The following is a 20,801-nucleotide window of genomic DNA, read 5'->3' as shown; positions in this document are numbered from 1 at the left end:
TTGTTTGTTCAGTCTGGTTTAAGCGCTGTGTATGCGCAGATAGTTTGTTTGTTGGCTTCTTTATTGAATTGAATATTGCTGGTTCTGTAGCTGAACAATATTGCACAACTACAGACAATAACGTGAGTGTATTGAAGCATGAAATTGGTGCCAACAACCCTGCAGTTGGGCCTTGCAAAAGAGAAATTAAAGTTTAAGTTTTGGCTAATCCAATCAAAAATCTTCAAAATGTGTAAGAAACAAATCCAAATAAATTAATGGTTTAATACCACCAATTAATGCTTTTATGAAAATTAAAGAAAATGCCTTACAAGTGCAATCTCATCTTGAAGATGTGACTAAGCTCTGTGAAGCTGTTGTTAAGCACTATCACGTGCTAATCTCAATACTTCCCAAGGCCAAACAAGAAAAACAGCAAATGTTTTTCAAACATTGGTGCTATTGCAGTACGTTTATAAAGTATACAGAACAATGATTGACCGAAACATGTTACATTGAAGGTCGTGTTGCTGCAACAAGTAAATTTGTGCATTACCTTCCATCAAGCAATGTTTCTCAAATCCAAAGCGTGTTTTGACTACACATAGAGAAGGTTATTCACAGGATGATGTGAAACTGAATGACATTGTGTCTAATATCAGCGCTTGAAGTTCTGTTGCAGGAAGAAAGGGTACTGTATCTACTACTTCCTCTTCCATGCATTAAAACAGAGGCTGATTTTGGTCAATGATTATTGAGGGACAAATATGCACTGGAAGAGCAAGAGCTGTTCCTCTTGGAACAGGAAAGGGAAAAGAAGGAAGAGTTTAACCTGGAGAAATAAATTGCTGCTCATATGGCCGAAGTTAATATGGTAAGGGCTTTGAGTGTGATGAGTGCTCAGACTGCTCCAGCAGGACTATTCTATGTTGTGAGTTCCTATGTTGAAAAGGCACACAGAAAAACAAAAACACCCAATGTAAATGCTGTAAAACCTGAGCAAGACCCCAAGTGGTAGTTCAGGGTGCTTACTCTCAATCTGCACTAATGCAGCCATTAATTTACAGCATGGAAACACTCTTGTTTTAGATGATAGAGATCAAAATAGTACTATTAATATTATGAGGAAGCAAAATGAATAATAACCTTCTTTATACAATAGCAGTGCATTTGATCTTTGCCTAAAGAAGATTGAAATCTTCGATGGAGATCCATTGCAGTATCATGCATTCAAGAGGGCTTTTGAAAAGTGTTTAAGATAAGACTGATAGGTATAGTGACTGCCTCTATTTCCTTGAACAGTACACTAGAAAACTTGTCTGAAATTGACAACATATTGACCCTAAGGAAGGATATCTTAAAGCTTTAATACTGGAACATTTTGGTAATGAACAGGAAATTGCTTTCATCTACATGCATAAGCTTCTTTTTTGGGTACCCATCAAGTCTAAAGATGTGAAAGCTCTTTAAGACCACAGCCTTTTTCTTAGAGGCTGTTGCAGTGCCATGAAAGATGTGCAATACATGTGTGAGCTGGACATGCTTGCTAATATGTTGATTGTTATAAAGAAATTGCTGATTATGTTGATTGTCATAAAGAATGGTGGGCTGTAAACTGCAAAAAAGGCACAACCATAAGATTATTTTCACTGATGTTAATTTTATAGAAAGACAAGTAAAGATTTCTACACACTCGGTGTTTAGGAATGTTCACGATGCTATATCTCCGTCCATGAGGTGTAAGCAAAACTAAGTCACTATTTTGTTTTGTGGCTAACGAAAGCAGCTTTGCCACCAGTGTGCCCACTGTGAGAAGTAAAGCTAAAACTGAAGCTGGAGCTAATGGAAGGAAAATGGGCTTGTTAACCAAAAGTGTCTGTTTGTTCTGCAAGAGTGCACACACATTGGATTTGTGCCTTCATCTGGAGAAAAGAACTCATAGTAGGAATATTGCTCTCCTAAAAGAATATAGTGTCTGCTTTGGCTGTTTGTGTACAGGACTTATCAGCAAGGATTGCAGGAAATGTCTTTCATGCAAAGTGTGCAATAGCAAGCATGACAGCATACTTCATATTCACTCTTATGAAAAGGGTGCAGAATCAAAACAAACCATGAAATAGCATTACATAGCAGAGAGTTGTGACCTGGTATCTAATGACCTTACAGGGGCTAATGTTCATGATGGTTAACTTCCCATAGTTCCAGTGCAAATAAAGTATTAAGAAGGTAACAAAACAGTGGTTGTTTATGCTTTCCTAGATCAAAGGAGTACAACGGTGTTCTGCACAGTGGCCCTCATTAACAAGCTCAACCACACAGATAAAAGGACATGTATTCACTCAGGCACCATGGGTCAAGAGAACGTCGAGTAGCTGCATTGTTTCAGGATTGGAAGTGGCTGGCTTAGATGTGAAAACTATTGTGAACCACCAAATACAGAGGAAAAATGCCTGTCCACAAAGGGAACATTCCATGACAGAGGGATCTACAGGGATGGTCTCACCTGAAGCTTGTCCATTTGCCAGGGAAACATGATTCAGAGATTGAGCTCCTAATGAGAACAAATGTGCCTAAAGCATTGGAGCCGTTGCATGCAATTCACAGTGTTAATGATGGACCCTATGCAATTAGAACAATATTGGGTTGGACTGTGAATGGACCACTGAAAGAAGACCATGGTAACGGAAGAGACTGTGTACAGCCAGAACTAACAGTTAACAGGATGTCAGTCTTCAGCTTGGGTGAGTTTTGGCTGCAACAGTTTAAAGCACACTTCCCTGAATGCAGTCAGGATGAACAAAGTGGTTTGCAAGAGAAGACCACATGATCATGGAGCCAGTTGTCAATTCTGCAGAACTGTTGGAAGGTCACTACAAGATAATTTTACCATTGACAAAGGAGGTAGGTAACATGCTAAATAATAGGATGATTATTGAACAGTGTGCTCTAAATCTATGGAAGAGATTTAAGAAGCATTTGTCATTTTATACTGACAAATTTCATGAAAGATCTGATCTCCAAAGGTAATGCAAAATGAATGCCAGCAGAGGATCTGGTACATAGTGATGAGAAAGTTTGGTATATTCCACATCATGATGTTAATTTCCCCAGAAATGCAAAATGTTTTGTTTGATGGTGGAATGAATTTTCATAATGTTCAGCTTTTACAAGGACCAGATCTTACTAGCTCATTAATTGGAGTCATAACCCGATTCAGAAAAGAACCAGAGGCGATCATGGCAGATATTGAATTAATGTGAAAGTACCAGCAAAAGATACAGATCTGCTGAGGTTTCTTTGGTGGTCTGTTAATGACCTCTGCCAAGATATGGTGGAATAGAACTGTGGTACTTCATTACCAAGCTGTTCCAATTTCATTTTCAGGAAATGCAGAGAAGAATATGAAGAACAGTTCAGCCATGAGATATTAGATAAGGTTTTGCATTTACCTTGCATCAGTATCCTCTGAAGAAAAAGTGGCGTCTCCCTATCATGACCGTGTATCCATTTGTACTAAAGGCAGTTTTCCACTCACAAAGTGGATAAGCAAGATTCATAGTGTACTAACTGTGATAACCAGAAGAGCAAAGAACAAAAGACATGAAGGATTTGGATTTGGGTGTCCAATGGTGCATTCTGTCTGATACTTTCAAGTTGAAGATTGCAATCCAAGATAGACCATTTACTAAATGGGGGATCCTCTCCATAGTTCATTCCTTCAGGGATCTTGAGTCCGGTGTCACTATCTGCTAAGATGATATTTTGTAGAAAGAGTTTGGCTGGGATGACACTATATTAACGTCAGTTGCTCATGAAGTGAACAAGCTAGCTGGAAGAACTCTGCCAGTTGGAAGACTTCCAGGTTGTTAGATGTTTGTAATCCTGGATTTTGGAAAAGTGACTGCTGCACAGTTATACCACTTTACAGATGCAAATGAAGATGGCTACGGAGCAATGAACTACCGATTGTTGCATAACATGTGCTCTCAGATGCACCATGATTTATCATGGGAAAATCTAGGGTAGCTCTGTTGAAGCCAATTTCCGTCCCTCAGATGGAGCTGACTGCTGCCACTGTGACAAGCCCAATGGACACATTGTGGAGGAAGGAGTTACACATGCAGCTTCAGGACTCAGTGTTGTGTATTGGTAGTACTTCTGTGCTGAAGTAAATAGAGAATGAAACTTACAGATTCCAAACCTTAGCTGCAGTACTCTTAGGGTCTCATAAGCATCTCAAATGAAGGTATGTAAACACTTAAACACTTCAAGCACCCAGGCACATGGTTTGAAGGTGAATGTATTCCCGGACAATGAGACATGGGTGTCAGGGCCTTAGTATCTTAAGCCTGAATGGCCTGAGAATCCTGATTTGTTCTGGAGAACTCCTATTAGATGATCTAGAAATCAAGAACAGTGCTACAATGAATGCCATATGAGTTGAAGAGGACATGGTAACATGTATAATCCATCACACCTCGCCTTGGTCCCATCTGAAGAAGACAGTGATCTGCAGTTTTAGATTTAAGAATCTGCTCTTGTTTCTTAGTCAGAAGCAATTGAACATGGCTGTTACTCCATCTGACTTGAATGAGGAAACACAAAGATATACTTTGGAGAGAGAGATTGAGTAGGGCAGAATCAGATCAGCCGTGATTGTCTCTCAGAGGAGGAGCTCAGAAAGGCTGAAATGGAGATCATTGGGTTTAGCCAATGGAAGAGATTTCTAGATGAATTCTTAAGGTTGCAAAGGGGAGAAAGTGTGAAAATGAATATCCATATTTTGAAATTTAATCTAGTACTTTAAGATGGACTATTGAAAGTTGGTAGATGGCTTTGGAGGGCAGCCAGACCTGAAGAGTCTAAGCATCCTGTTATACTGGCAAAGGATCTTCATATCTCAGACCTCATTCTGAGGCATGTACATCAAGAGCTGGGATATGATGGCTGTAACCACATGTTATCTAGGTTTTACCAAAAATACTGGACTCCCATTGCTAGTACAGCTATAAGAAGAATCCTGTCTTAAGTATGTTGTTTGTCAATGGTTGCACACAGCACCAGAATTCCAGCACATCCCAGATCTATCTCTGGATAGGGTCTCTCCAAATGAACTTCCGTTTACACTTTTGATCTTTTGAAGTGAAGAGCAAAGGGTTCACAAACATTTTCTTGCAAATTGTAGGTATCCATATTTTTCCATCAAACAACTTTGTTGGCCACATAACACTCTAGATCCATTTCTTATTCCTTATCTTCATTAAACTTGTATATTTGTATTCAATTAAATCTATTAAGTATTTTTGTTTAATTTATGTGATATGGATGCCAGTTTCAAGGCCAGTATTTATTGTCTGCCATTAGCTGTCCTAGACAATGTTATCATGAACAACAGAGTTCTTCTTGGCAGTGTGAATGTACTTCCACAGTGTTCCATGTAAGGGTCCATGGCCTCGGATACAATGACCTTGAATTACATTACCATTGCAAAAGTCAGGGTAGTGAGAGTACAATTTTTATGGAAGTATGCTAAAGGTGGCATTGCACTACATAATGTAAAGTTTACCATAATCAAAGTGCAAAGTCCTAAAGTCTGAGGTCAGCTTGTAACTTCTAAATACAAACAGTGATAGAGGCTACATTGCTTTGATCTAGTCTGAAGCAAAACACAAATTAAATTTCTTAACACTGCAATGCGTACTCTTTTGAATTACCTCTCTTTATTGATCACATGCTTAACACTAATGTCATGTAGTATACTTGCTGAAAATCAGTTGATTATACAACGGCTTCAAGCAATATTTGTGCAAGTTTTATGCTCAATATTGTTTTATTTCTTGCTTTGGCCAGCATGATTGGACTTGTATAGCTATAAGCTATACTTGTAAAACTGATAAACCTTCACACGGCACCTTGAATAAATAATGAACTGATGTAGATGCAAATGAGACAAAATATTGTTTTGTTAGTTCTTTCGAATACATATTCTTACATTGGAAGACAAGATACTGGGATGTGAGTAAAATATTTTTCCTTCCTCTTCAATTCTTTTTTACTCTTAATTCGTTTTTCTTACTCTTCCAGTAAGATAGTGGCACACTTGGCTTTTACAGGGTCAACCAGAGGTGTTATTGTCTTTTTATAAATGTACTTCTTTATGATCACGAGACACTGCTGGACATTAAGACCTACCCCTCAGTGTTTGCTCGGTAGAAGACGAGCTGTATTGTGTTTAACTGCACATTGCTGCAACATTCATAGACTCAGGGACTTGAGCTATATTTTTTGTGTGACTGTATTTTATATTTGCTTACTATCTTATGTGCGCTTGTCAACTTATGTGTGTCATGTGTGCCTTGAGCTGTGTATGATTGTTGGTACTGTGTTTTTCAACTTATCCCCGGAGTAACATTATTTCATTTGGTCGTATACATGTGTATTCATGTATGTTAAATACCAGTTACGAGTGGTGATTGATAAGGTACAAGGTGTCAATTTTAGAAAACCTAACACGTTTATTTTTCCTACATTTACACACTTAGTCCAGCGGTTGTGGAGCATAAGGCTTTCTTCTTTGTAGACGTTGGCATCTTGACTCTCCTGAAGTGGTCCACAGCATGGGGTGATTCATAACTACATGGCCTAAGATAGAAGGAGTTGAGTTATTAACTTCAAACTTTCTGCATTTTCACTCAGAGTTGAACTGCACGTACATGTAACGAGAGCTGTATAACTCATCTCTTTCTACCTTAGGCTGCGAACTTTTTAATCACCCTGCTGTGGACCACTTCTACAACGAAGGGATCCGTATGCTACATGACCACTGGACCAAGTGTGTATATGTAGGAGGGGACTATATTGAAAAATACATGTGCTAGATGTTCTAAAATTGACTCTTTCTACCTTACGCCACAAACTTATCAATCATCCCTCGTAAACTTGAACATTAAATTCTATTCATGGCACATTTCCATTACCATATATTTTCTGTTGAACTAGTACTCACTGATTTACTGTTACCATTAACATTCTCCATACAGTTAATTTGTGTATCTGAACTCCGAATTGTTTAATGAATAGCATGTTGCACAGTATGATTGAAAACCAATAAGGGAAGAGAGGTCAGGGTAGCAGACTATCCTTTAATTGCTATCACATCCCAGTAGTCCATGTTGTGGCTTACACTTTTAACTTAATAAAGCCATTTTGAGATATTTTAGGACTAAGGGTGACAATCTTTTTATGGATCCAATCTTAATCCAGAATGATAATGGAATTTATGGGATTTACATTAAAATAAGTAGAGTATACTAGGTATTTGACATTTTAGAGTTTTTTGCATGTAAGGCCTTTTAAATAAAAACAAATCTCAATGCTAGAGGGGAAGCAGAGGATTGATGGCAAGGACAGAAGGCAAGGAGGAGTACTGTGGGAGTTTTGTAGGAGGGAGCAGATAAGATGTGCTTTTGGAGCAGATTTTGGTTGCTCCAGTGATGATTTTGACAGTAGAGATTTTATCAGTCAGTGGCCAGATGTCAAAAAACCTACATTCTTTCTCTGTTAGTATATTGACATTTGATTTAATTTTAGCACCAAGGTTATTAGCTTCAGTTTGCTTTTTGATCTTTTTGACAGTGTTGCTTTTGCATGAAAATAAATCTGAGCTTCAGTTCTTCGGAGCATAATTAATAAGAAGCAGTAGGACATGGAGTGGTGTTGCTGTCTATAGCAATTTTTTGACTCATATTTCCATGGTTTTGAGCATAGGAAGTGGGAGCAGAAGTGCACCCTCAACCTCTTGCGCCTACTCTGCCATTTAGTAAAATTGTGAGTGACTCGCTCACAACCTCAGCTATTTTCCTGCTGCCCATGGTAATCTTTCATCTGTTGCTCATCAATATGTATCTACTTCTGTGTCGAAAATATTCAGAGATTCTGCGTCTTCCATCCTTTGAGGAGGGGAATTTCAGAGGCTCATTACCCTTTGAGAGAAAATATTTTGTGTCATCTCTATCAGAAACAGTCAATCCCTTTAGAACAGTTATCCCTTTGCTTTGGATGCTTCTGCAAAAATAAACATCCTCTACACATCCCCTGTCAAAGTTCCTCAGGATCATATATGTTTCGATGAAGGTACTTCTTGCTCTACTAAACTCCAATGAATATAAACCTAGCCAATTTTTCTCGTTAATACAAATCATTATTCTCTGTAGTGGTCCTGTTAATCTTCCCTGAATTGCTTTCAATGCATTAATATCCTCCCTTAAAGAGGATATCATTGCTTCACATCATACTCCAAACATGATCTCACCAATGCCCAATGCAGAATGTACCATTTATTTGAAAAATTATACATCTATAATATTGTCTCTACATTTATATCAAATTGCTGATTGATCATATTCTGATTTAGAATTATTTGCAAAACTGAATAGTTGGCATAGACTCAAGGTATGCAAACTACTGTCATATATTATTCACCTCAATATTATCACCAAAATATGTACATTTTTAATTTCTAATTTGATTCTGTTTGCAGCAAAAATCTGTTAATTATCTAAATGCCTACTATTCTTGATTTTTTTTTGTTGTGAAAGTCTTGTAATCAGGTTCAGAAGAGTTACTGTATATCTGCATAAATCTCAATTTATAAGCTTTTTATGGCAGAAACAGAATGATAGAATCTCCATATTACAATGCATGAATTACCACCCTGTTCCTGTCATTGAAGCAATGATGATCTTTCCCTTGGCTTCACCTAGCATGAATGGTCCACTCTCTAAGAAGGGAGGAAGGCAAAAGAAAGGAAATTATAGGCCAGTTGGCCTAACCTCAGTGGTTGGGAAGGTGTTGGAGTCTATTATTAAAGGTGTAGTTTTGATATACTTCTAGACTAAAGATAAAACAAGTCAAAGTCAGCATGGTTTCTATGAAGTGAAATCTTCCCTGACAAATCTGTTAGAATTTTTGGAGGAAGTAACAAGTAGATTGGACAAAGGAAAGGCTGAGGATGCCATTTACTTGTAGTTTCAGAAGGCATTTGATAAGGTGCCACATGTAAGGCTGCTTAACAAGATAAAATCCTATGACGTAACAGGGAAGATACTGGCATGGATAGTGGAATGTCTGACAGGCAGGAGGCAGCAAATGGAAATAAAAGGGGCCTTTTCTGGTTGGCTGCCAGTGACTAATGGTGTTCCTCAGGGTCAGTATTTGGACCGCTGCTTTTCACATTGTCTGTCAGTGATTTAGATATTGGAATTGATTGGTTTGTGGCAAGTTTTGCAGATGATACGAAGTTAGGTGGAGAGGTAGGTAGTGCTGAGGAAGCAATGCGATTGCAGCAGGACTTAGATAAATTGGAAGAATGAGTAAAAAGGTGGCAGATGGAATACAATGTTGCATTTTGATAAAAGGAAACAATAGTGTGGAGTATTATCTAAATGGGGAGAAGGTTCAAACATCAGAGGTGCAGAGGGACTTAGAAGTCCATATGCAAAACCCCTAGAAGGTTAATTTGCAGGTTGAGTCTGTGGTAAAGAAAGCAAATGCAATGTGGGCATTTATTTCAAGAGGAATAGAATATAAAAGCAAGGAGATAATACTGAGCCTTTATAAGACACTAATCTGGCTGCATTTAGAGTATTCTCAACAGTTTTGGATTCCATATCTCAGAAAGTATGTGTTGTCATTGGACTGAGTCCAGAGGAGGTTCATGAGGATGACACTGGGAATGAAGGGGTTAACATGTTAGGAGTGTTTGGCAGCTTTGGGTTTGTACTCACTGGAGTTTAAAAGAACGCGGGTGGACCTCATTGAAACCTACTGAATGTTGAAAGGACGAGATAGGGTGGATGTGGAGAGGATGTTTGTATCCAGAGCTAGAGGGCACAGCCTCCAAATTGGGTGGCGACCCTTCAGAACAGAGGAAAGGAGGAATTTTTTTAGCCAGAGAGTAGTAAATCTGTGGAATATTCTGCCACAGTCTGTGGTGGAGACCAAGTCCGTTTGTAATTTTAAGGTAGTTGATCATTTCCTGATCAGTCAGGGCATCAAAGGATATGGCGAGATTGCAGGTGTTTGGAATTGAGTGGGATCCGGGATCAGCCCTGATGGGATGGTGGAGCAGACTCAATGGGCTGAATGGCTTAATTCTGCTCCTATGTCTTATGGTCTTATTGTTATTTGGCCTAGCACTTCATGTTGCTGGCATCCTGATCTCACTTCAGACATGCTTTCTTTCTGTGCTGTCTTCTCCCATCCTCCTGGTAGCTTCCACCAGATCTATTTTGCAGAAATGGTAGACATTTCTTTTGCATTACTCTGTAATATTGTCACACAGATTACCAATTGTATTTATGTGCCATTACTTGCCCATAGGGGAGAAAAATGAAGATATAGTACAAGCTGCAGAATCCACACTGGCGGAGACAATTGCACTGTGTCAACGCAATTCACACAGCCTGAACCAACAGCAGCGGGAGGTGAGTGTTGGCATTTTGCACTTAAGTGCTAAATATTTTTACTTGTGTCATATTTTAGGACTGAAGTTCTTGATTGTTTTGTGGTTTTTTTTATGCTGAAAGATGGTAATATTCATGAGATTTATATTTCAAATATAGTAAAGAGGTTTCGTTGCATATTAAATGTTGTATGCTTGGAGATTTATCTCAAATTCCATCACTGTGGTACCTTTCTTCATAAAAAAATTGTTTAGCCAAGAGTCATTTTCTTAGTTGTGGAATATTCCTCTGTCAGTGGTCACAATAGTGCCAATAGGGGAATTAACTAGTAGCAGCAATGGCTTTTGTTTTTGCAGGATTGAGATTATTGGGTAATTTGGTAGACGTTTTTCTACTTTGCTGGGACATTGCAACTAGCCACATATGATTTGATTTGAAATTATAAAATTATAAATCTAACCAGATAGAAAGCATGAGAAATCCTTTTGGAGCTAAGAACTGTGAAGCTGTGGAGTCAATTGAATGAGTCAGGCATCAAAATACACATGCATAAAATAATATAGTTTGTCTCTGTTGTATTTTCCATATTTCTTAAAAGTTTTGTGCAATTGTCCAAGCAGTGCTTTTCGTGATAGAAACAAAACAATCCAGTGCAAATTTTGCATGAAGTTCAGAAAAGGATGACTTGGAGATCAACTTCGGAGTATGACACTTGATAACCTGTGTTGGAGTGACTTTGGCTCTGGAAAGGAAGTGATGCAGTTCGTAAAGTTTTACATTTCGTCTGTAGATTAGCTTCAGCATTATGTGGATTGCACACCTTTGTGTAACACTCATGAGATGCAGGTAGATTTCTTTGGTAGCCAGGCGAGGCGATAACAAAGAAAATGCCAGAGAAAAAGTTAGTCAAGCAGCATCTGTGGAAAGAGAAAGCAGTTAAAGTTTTGGTCCAGCCTTTCTGCTTTCATTTCAGATTTTAGCTTCTGCTGTACGAATTCAGGAGTGATGCTTCTCCTTTTTTCTCAATGAATGAAGGGTTTTTTAAGGCCATATATTGTGCTTGATGCTGCTCCCTGAAAGTCTCTTTGAATTAGCATCCAGTGAAGATCATGTTCACTGGGCCTTTTAGTAGACAAAATCCACATGGTGAATTGTGAGACAGCTCTTCAGAGATAACTTTCATTGTGGAAAACTTTCTGTCATTCTGGAGACCTTCTGACAGATTGTCCCTATTTTTGAACATGGTATTTTGAACATGATTATGGTATCTCTGAGATACCACGGTACATGCTCCTCAACCCAGATGTGTAAAATGTGAATTTGTGACTGAAGTTCTTCACTACCAAGTCTTAAACTTCAAATGAAGTATTGTTTGCTCCAACAGCCTTAATATGCAGCTTCTACAATAAGAGTGTCAAAACCTGGAATATTAGAATCCTCATGGACAGCCCCAAAACATGGCAGAACTGAATGCCACTGCTCTATCACTACTCTGAGTGGGACAGATTGTGTAGTTGGTGGAAAATACAAAGATAAATACACCTTTTTCTGGAGGAGAAAACTGAAAAAGGAATGCTTTTCATACAGTGGATTCCTCATCGATTGATGTTTCAGTCTGATGTCTTTGTGACTCCTCTTGTAGGATAAGTGATACCACATGACCTCCAATTCACAGCAGTAGAGGTTTTTTTTTGCTGCATATTCCCCACCTGTGATGCTGTAAATAAGGAGGACCTCTCCAGCCTTCAATCTGCTGACCTACATCCCAGAGGGAGGCAAACTGAATCTCCTGGGTAATGTCAATGCCAGTGTTAAAATCCTCCTGCAAGACATGACTGAGAAGGAGGAGAAAAGGAAAGCTACCCTTAGCAGAGTTGTCCTTCTAATCAAATGCTTTGGAGCACAGACATTACCCTATAGCCAGCATTTTGTCAGAGAGACCAATATAAATTCTCATGGCAACACTGTAGTTTCAGACACTAACATCTGATGGACTATGTATCCACTTTTCCTGCATCATGACTGTTGGATTGGTCATTGTCTACTGTATTCTGTTATCTTCATCAGCCTGGCTTCAAAATATTGGACTCAACAAAAACATTGCATCAACAAAATCAATGTTGAAGGATTTAAGGAACCCATTCAGATAATGTGCACTAACAGCAGCTCACAGACAATTGGACAGCTTCCAACAACAGGAGCTACATAAATTATGTAGTATTCAGATGGCTGTTTGCTGTCTTTACAGATGCAAAGTAAGGTGAATTTGTGTTTTATTTGCCAGAGAGTGTCAAATCTCCCAGAAGGTTAATTTGCAGGTTGAGTCTGTGGGAAAGAAGACAAATGCAGTGTTGGCATTTATTTCAAGAGGAACAGAATATAAAAGCAAAGAGGTGATGCTGAGGCTTTATAACGCATTAGTCAGGTTGCACTTGGAGTATTATAAACCGTTTTGGGACCCTTATAACAGAAAAGATGGGTTGTCATTGGATTGAGCCTGGAGGAGGTTCACGAGGATGATTCTGGGAATGAAGGGGTTACCATATGAAGAGTACTTGCTAGCATTGGGCCTGAATTAATTGGAGTTTAGAATAATTGGTGGGGATCTCACTGAAACCCACCAAATGTTGAAAGGACAAGATAAGGCAGAAGTGGAGAGGATATTTCCTCAGGTGGGAGTATGCCGAACTAGAGAGCATAGCCTCAAAACAGAGGGGTGACCTTTTAGAATGGAAGTAAGGAGGAATTATTTTTCGCCAAAGAGTGGTGAAACAGTGGAATGCTCTGCCACGGATTGTGGTGGGGGCCAAGTCCGTGAGTATATTCAAAGTGGAACTTGATAGATTCCTGATTGGTCAGGGCATCAGGCATATGGTGAGATGGCAGGTGTGTGGAGTTGAATGGCATCTGGGATCAGCCATGATGAAATGGCAGAATAGACTTGATGTGCTGAATGGCCTAATTCTGCTCCTATATCTTACGGTCTAAAGCCCCACAATTCTAGTTTGATGAGAATGAATGGGAGATCCAGAAGCTAGTTACCACAAAGGCAAGGCATTCCCGGATTGGAAACACAACACACCTGAAGGGGAAAGAAGGAAGCAGTTCTGCAGCCTCCTGAAGACCAAAGTCAAACAGAAATTTGGTAAGAACAGATAGTGGATGGAAAAAAGCAAGTGGTCCTGCAGTTTGATCGTTCTTCAGCTAAACATCCTAGAGCCTAGCCCACTGAGAGACAAGAATGGAGGAAACCATAATAGTGACAGGGGTTTAAGTGGCACATAATGAAAGGAACACTTCAAAGAACCACCCAGTCTGACTCATTGTGTCATTCACTTCATTCTACAGCAAGCTATTTGCTTCACTGTTACCGCTATCCGAGACTAAAAACATTGGTGGGTTGTACTAAGCATGGAGTTCAGTCATATACTAAGTGTTAGATTTGCTCAAACATCTTTGGGGTCAAGATGCTCCAAGAAAATCATTCAGTGCATTTTGTTTGTTTTATAAAGAAAGCTGGCTATTTCTACCATTTAAAACCATGCCCTACAATGTATTAATGGACTGTATTATCAAGTTGTTTGGATCCTTGTTTCTCGGCTTCTGTGTTAAAGTGTTAACTCCATCACAGTCTCTGCAAAGAAATTGACAGATCTCAAGATCATTTATGACAACAGCTATTTGCATCTGGTATCTACAAACGTAGTATTAAGTTTTCCAGTTGTGAGAGAATTTTGTGTGCGAGTATCAATGTGAACCATTGTCTCAACAACGTATGGAATTTGCACCGCCCTTCACGTTGTGTGTCCACATCATATACAAGTCATTTCCAATCTGTGGCGGAGTTTCGCTTCAATGAACTGTTCACAGCTCAAACAGTTCATAAATTAGAAATATAGATAATGACTTTGTTTCAAGGTGGCAGAGGATGCCTACAGTTACAGCCAGAAAATACAAGTCTCTGGTTTCCTTTATGTTTGTTTGTATGTGTGTGCTATACGTAAGTCAAGTGTTTGTAAGCTGGGAAGTAACTGTATTTAAAAAAAAAGCATTATTCCTCTCCTAGTTCAAAGGGACCTACATAAGGTACATTTAGTCGAACACCATAATGAAGTCAGAATAGAAGAAAGCTGTCCGTGATAAGGAAAGATAGGAATTAGGTCATTTCAAGAATGTTTTTAGTTATTAGTGTAAAGAATATGATATTATCTCAGGACCAATTCTATTTGGATAGTTAGGCCCCAAAGTAAGAGATAGCCCTCTACTACTAATAAATTATTTTGATAAGCTGCATAATTAGTGGAGGTATTAGTTTTTTTTAAAGTACAGTACAATATATTTACCTACAAGCATTCTCCCCATCAGATGTGACATTTTTGCTGTGCTAGAAATACTCCCCTCTAACAACTAATTTTTCTGAACATTCTACAAAGGTATTTATTTGGAAGTGAGCCCAACATTACATTTTTTTTATCTTTATTAATGTCTGCAATAGAAAATTAAATCAGCTGTGCACTTCTGAAAAGCATAAAATTTTCACTGCTGAATAGTCCTTTATACAGCGTAGGCAGTATCTTAGGATGCAATGAACAGAACTGAAATATACAGCAGCCGAATTTATCGTACTGATAAATTAAAAAAATAGGAAATAAATCACATTTTAAAATGAAGTTTTTCTTTGGCCCACTGTGAAGTGATGCTATTTGTAATAACACAGTGCTTTTCTCAACAATGATTTCATAAATCTTTTGAAAGTAATTTTAATTCTACTGAGATGAAAATGTTAATTAAAGTGTGCAGACCCTTTTTTTTGTCTTTGAGATCTAGTTCTTTCAGATCATAAAGCAACAATATGTCAGTTGCCTCCACTCCATCAATGAAATGAATATTCTTCTTTATAGCTACAGAGATAAATATCAATTGAGCATTTCAAACTAAAGCTCACCTACCATATTTATGTACCTATACTTTCCAGTTGGAAGTATTGCATCATTTTCACAAATGGAAAACTGCTCATGTTGACTAAATTCCAATTTTTTTCCTATGGTTTAGGAGTACAAAAATTAATTTTGTATTCCAAGCATTGACTCATTGGAAATTACTTCAGCAGTGACTGAAAACAGGAGATGGATCCCAGCTGGGAAATGCAAACAACCTTTGCATTGCTGAAGCCCTATCTTTAAATTGCACTCAGTGGTCTCTTTATTAGCTATATGGCTGGTCTGCTGCTGCGTAGCCCATCAATTTCAAGTTTCAATATGTTGTGTATTCAGAAAAGCTTTTCTGCACACCACAGTTGTAACGGGTGGTTATTTGAATTACTGTAAGCTTGAACCAGTCTAGTCATTTTCCTTTGACCTCTCTCATTAACAAGGCATTTTTGCTCACAGAACTGCTACAGTGGATATATTTTGCTTTTCGCACCGTGCTCTGCTGTGCTTGAAAATCCTGGGAGATCAGCAGTTTCTGAGTTACTCAAACCACCCATCTGGCACCAGCAGTTATTTCACAGTTAAAGTCACTTAGATCATATTTCTTCCCATTTGATGTTTGTTCTGAAGAACATCTGAACTTGTTGACCATGTCTGCATTAAGTTACTGCCACATGATTAGATGTTTGCATAAACAAGCAGGTCTCACATATGTACCTAATAAGGTGGCCTCTGATTGTGTATTGTATCATGTTGTAGAATCTAGATCTTGATAGATTTGCTTCCCCTCTTACAGGCATTATGGTTTCCTTTGCTGGAGGCTGTTATGTCAACCCAGAAGCAGCTAAAAGATGGATCATCCAGCGAAACCATAGAATGTAAGTATGGAAACAGTTTAGAATGCCAGTTGTTTTGATTTATAATTAATATTAAAATAATTAACTTTTTACTATACTGGGAACATGACAATCTGAAGTGATATCATGGTAGAATCTCAAACCTAAATGCAGCGAAAGATTTTTTTTCCTGTTTATTTGTGTTATCTTGGTGTTGAGAATACAGAAATATAAAATAATACAAGGAATTAATGAGATTGACTGAAGTCTTCTGTTGTTTTTATAGTATTTGAAGGTATGATTTGACATTGTCTAATATTGTTACTGGTTTATTTTTGTCACCAGTACCAAGATACACCAAAAAGCTTGTCTTGTATAATGTTTATACAGATCGAATCATTACACTATGCATTGAGCTAAAATAAAATAAAACGAAAACAATGCAGAATGAAGTATAAAAGCTACCAAATGAGTGTATTGCAGGTAAACAATAAAGTGCAAGATCAAAATGAGGTACATTGAGAAGTCAAAAGTCCATCTTTTAGTGCAAGAGTCTGATAACAGTGAGGTAGAAGCTGTCCTTGAGTTTAGTGGTGGGTATTTTAATGCTTTTGGATCTTCTGCCAGATGAGAGAGGTGAGGAGAGAAAATGTTTGAGGAGGGTGGGGTCTTTGATTATGCTAGCTGCTTTACTGTGGCAATGAGAAGTTCATACAGACAGAGCCCGTAAAGGGGAGGCTGGTTTATGTGATGTCCAAGCTATGTTCACAGCTCTCTTTAATTTCTTGAGGTCACATGCAGAGCAGTTGCCATACCAAATCATTAATCCAGACAAAGTGCTTTTTTTTATGGTGTATTGATAAAAATTGGTAAGAGTATACAGAAACATGGTAAGTTGTGTTAAACTTCTGGGGAAGTGGAGGTATTGGTGAGCTTTCTTGGCTGTGACATCGATGTGGTTGGACCAGGACAGGCTATTGGTGATGTTCACATCTAGGAACTTGAAGCTCTCAACCCTCTGAACCTCAACACCTTTGATATAGTCAGGAGCTTGTGCACTACCCTTTATGAACTCAGTGGCCAACTCTTTTGTTGACGTTAAAAGGTTGTTATCATGATTCTACGTTGCTAAGCTCTCTATCTCCTTCCTGTATTCTGACTCATCGTTACCTGAGATGCATCCTAATATTCATTAATGCATTATCACAGAAATCTCTATTTGCTTTTTTGGTGGATTGCCATTTTAATTACGATATGAAGGAAATAACTAACAAGGTTATTTCAATGCAGTTCTTTCTAATGCAGAATGAATGTCCATTCTGCATCATTCAAATGCAAATATGTACAGTAGTTTCTGTAAATTACTCATTTAATCCAGAACATGTTTTAAATCAATCCATTATTATAATGATTTATTTGTGATTTTTATTTTTGTGATCCTACACTTTTTAGCCCATTCTAATTTGCCCTAAAAGGATGAAGTATTAACTCAGGCTGCATTGGCGACTAACTAGTGTGAAAGCAATGAATGGGCTAGGGGTTCTGTTTTGATCCTAGACTAATGGTTGTGAGTTAAAAGATCAGCTGTCATTATAATAAATGAAGCTGCAGGCATGAACGGAGGGGAGCCTAATCTTACTACTTTTTCTTAACTCGTTTGTAATAGCAGCAATCAAAAAGAAATGGTTAACCATTTGAAGTTGAAAATTTGAGGGATTGTGAGGCAAGAGAGGATAATAGGACCAACTATGTCCCCAAATGCTAATGTACACTTGATCATTTTAATGGCTACCTACTGCGCTGTTACAATTCTATAGGATAATAATCAAAGAAAGTTTAATAATGTTAAGATAAAGGGAGAATCTTAAGCTTCGTCAAAATGCAATTATATGTAAGGCAAGAAAGATTTTCTGAATGAACCTGGATATGCCAGACTGTTTTCTAATTCTTAACAGGCTTTGTATTCAATATTGTTAAACTATTTTTCTCTTTTTGTCACTTATCGATTATGATGTTTTCTCTTCACATTCATTAAAGCAGCATAAAATGCCTGCCTTGAGCTGCTCTGCATTTTTTGGTTCCAATAGACAATTCTAACCAAAATGTTTGCATTGCACCAAATTCTCTGCAATTGTCAAGTGCTTCCAAATGTATAAATGCTACTTCTAAGTTCTCCGTTCTGAAAGATAATTTCTTATGTGGTTTGTCCGAAGAAGCTGAAATTAAAAAGGCTCTGACAATGCCCTTTAATTTCAGTATGATAAACATCTTAAGCCATTCCCTTTATTTGGGTTTAATTTTTTTCTCCTCTTCCTCATCAATGTTAGTACTACATACCAGTACATTTCTATTCTGGAAGCAGTCAGATGATAAAAGCTGGAATTTCTATTGATTTCAGTATTTCTCTTTGCAGTTGAATATTTGTAATTTTCCAGTGAGATTATGTGATCTAGTTGTTTGGTTATTTATTCTGCTGCTTTGAGGGAACTTAATTGTTATGCTGAGTTACCTGAATTCTTTACTTTCCAATTTGCAGTTTCAGCAAGCATAGATGATTATAGTCTTGGTATAAAAATCATTACTTAATGTGCTGACAGTGTCATAAATAGTTCAAAGTAAATTTTATTATCAGAGTACATGTATGTCACCACATACAACCCTAGGATTGATTTTCCTGTGGGCATATTCCACAAATCTTTAGAATAGTAACTAAAACAGGATCAAAAAAGGGTCAACCGGAGGACAGAAGACGGCAAAGTGTGCAAATGCAAATATAAATAAGTAGCAGTAAGTAATGAGAACATGAAATAACAGGCTAAAGAGTCCTTAAAGTGAGATCATTAGTTGTGGGAATATCTCAATGGATGGGCAAGTGAGTGTAGTTAAACACTTGTTCAAGAGCCTGATGATTGAAGTGATAGTAATGGTTCTTAAACCTGATGATGCAAGTCCAGAGGCTCTTGTACCCTCTACTTGATAGCTGATGCTGAACGCTGCTTTCTTATGATGGCATTTCATGTAGATGTGTTTAATGATGAGGAGGGCTTTAACTGTGAGGTACTGGGCCAAATCCACTACCTTTTGTAGGATTTTCCATTCAAAGTCATTGGTGTTTTCATACCAGGTCATGATGGAGCCAGTCAATACACTCTCCACTACACACTGAGAGAAGTTTGTTAAAGTTTTTAATGTCATGTTGAATCTCTGTAGATCACTAAGGAAGTGGTGGCACTGCTGTGCATTTTGTTTGTAATTGCATTTTCATGCTGGGTTCAGGATAAGTCCTCTGAAGCAGTAAACACCCAGGAATTTAAAGTTCCTAACCCTCTCCACCTCTGATCCTCCGATGAGAATTGGCTCATGGACATCTGGTTTCCCTCTCCTGATGTTTACAATCTGTTCCTTGTCATGCTGACATTGATTGAGAGGTTGTTTAGGAGAGTTTTGGGATTCATCTTCATCTAGTGGTGAGTGGATGGTCCATTCAGGTGTTGTCTATAGGAACCTACCATTACAGACCAAACTCACAAATCAAACATCAGGTTTGCTGTATATCATATCAAGGAATGGCTGAGTTTTTTTGTGCACAGGAAAGGCCATGTTCCTAGCAATAATCTCATTCTGTATTGATAACTTTTCTTCAATAACCCTAACCATGTAGCTCTGTTATAATTCCATCACTGGTCACCAATTTCTATATTGTACTACCAATGTTTTCAGCCCCTGCAGATAGGAATGTTTCATGTTGAAATCCTTAACCCTGTCACCTCTGTCAACCCTGCATGATCTCCTAAGTGATCCTGCCATCTTGTATGCTACAGAGTCACGGACAATTTTCAGAAGGTGTCTTACGGCAATGACGAAGGACCACCAATGCAGTCTCCATAAAATCTAGCCTGATTGGTGTCAGTATCCTCTTCCAATCCAACATCCTTGTGTCACAATGCTGATCACACTCAGGAAGTTCTATTGGGTAGGACAGGTTTGTTTGTACTAGAAGTTTGGGAAAAAGCAGTTATATGACTGAAGCCTATGAAGCCCTGCGGGATCATGGCAAGGTAGATGTGCTTTGGCTGTTTCCTCTGTTTGGAAAAATCTGGAATTGCAGTCACTTTAAGAATAAGATTGAGGCAAAAGGTTTTCTGACAATGCCTCTTGATTCTGTAGAATTCCTTTCCTCAAGACAGAGGTGAAAGCCATAAATGTTTTTAAAGCAAAGGTAGACAGATGTATGATAAGCAAAACAGTAAAATGTTATCATGAATAGACGCAAACATGGAGTTGAGACTGCAGTCAGATCAGCTATGGCCCTATTAATTGGCACATCAGGCTTAAAGAGCTGGGTGGCTTGCTCCTGTTCCTCATTCATATGTTCACAAAATATTGATGTAAGAGCAAGTTGTCCTTTATCCAAAGAGACTACCTGGGAAGAATATGATGGCATCACTACAAATAGCCCTGCAAACAGGAAGATTAAAGTAAGAATGTAATTATAATTCAACCTGAAATAGATTCAGATTTATTTATCACACGTACATTGATACCTGCAATGAAATGTATCACTTGCATTAACAAGGAACAACCCGCAAGTG

General features: G+C 38.1%; 1 protein-coding gene across 3 annotated transcripts in view; it reads left to right on the top strand.

The window, feature by feature from the left end:
- vps8 (VPS8 subunit of CORVET complex) overlaps window positions 1–20,801 on the top strand; it is a 607,159-nt gene that overhangs the window by 236,785 nt on the left and 349,573 nt on the right. For all 3 annotated transcript variants that reach the window (XM_059967078.1, XM_059967079.1, XM_059967080.1), the window contains 2 exons: window positions 10,360–10,463; window positions 16,170–16,251. In XM_059967078.1, the coding sequence (XP_059823061.1) occupies window positions 10,360–10,463; window positions 16,170–16,251 (186 nt within the window). The remainder of the gene's footprint in view (window positions 1–10,359; window positions 10,464–16,169; window positions 16,252–20,801) is intronic.

The sequence above is a fragment of the Hypanus sabinus genome, chromosome 4 (genome assembly GCF_030144855.1).
Source record: "Hypanus sabinus isolate sHypSab1 chromosome 4, sHypSab1.hap1, whole genome shotgun sequence".
NCBI lineage: Eukaryota > Metazoa > Chordata > Chondrichthyes > Myliobatiformes > Dasyatidae > Hypanus > Hypanus sabinus.
This window is presented reverse-complemented; position numbering and strand designations above follow the sequence as displayed.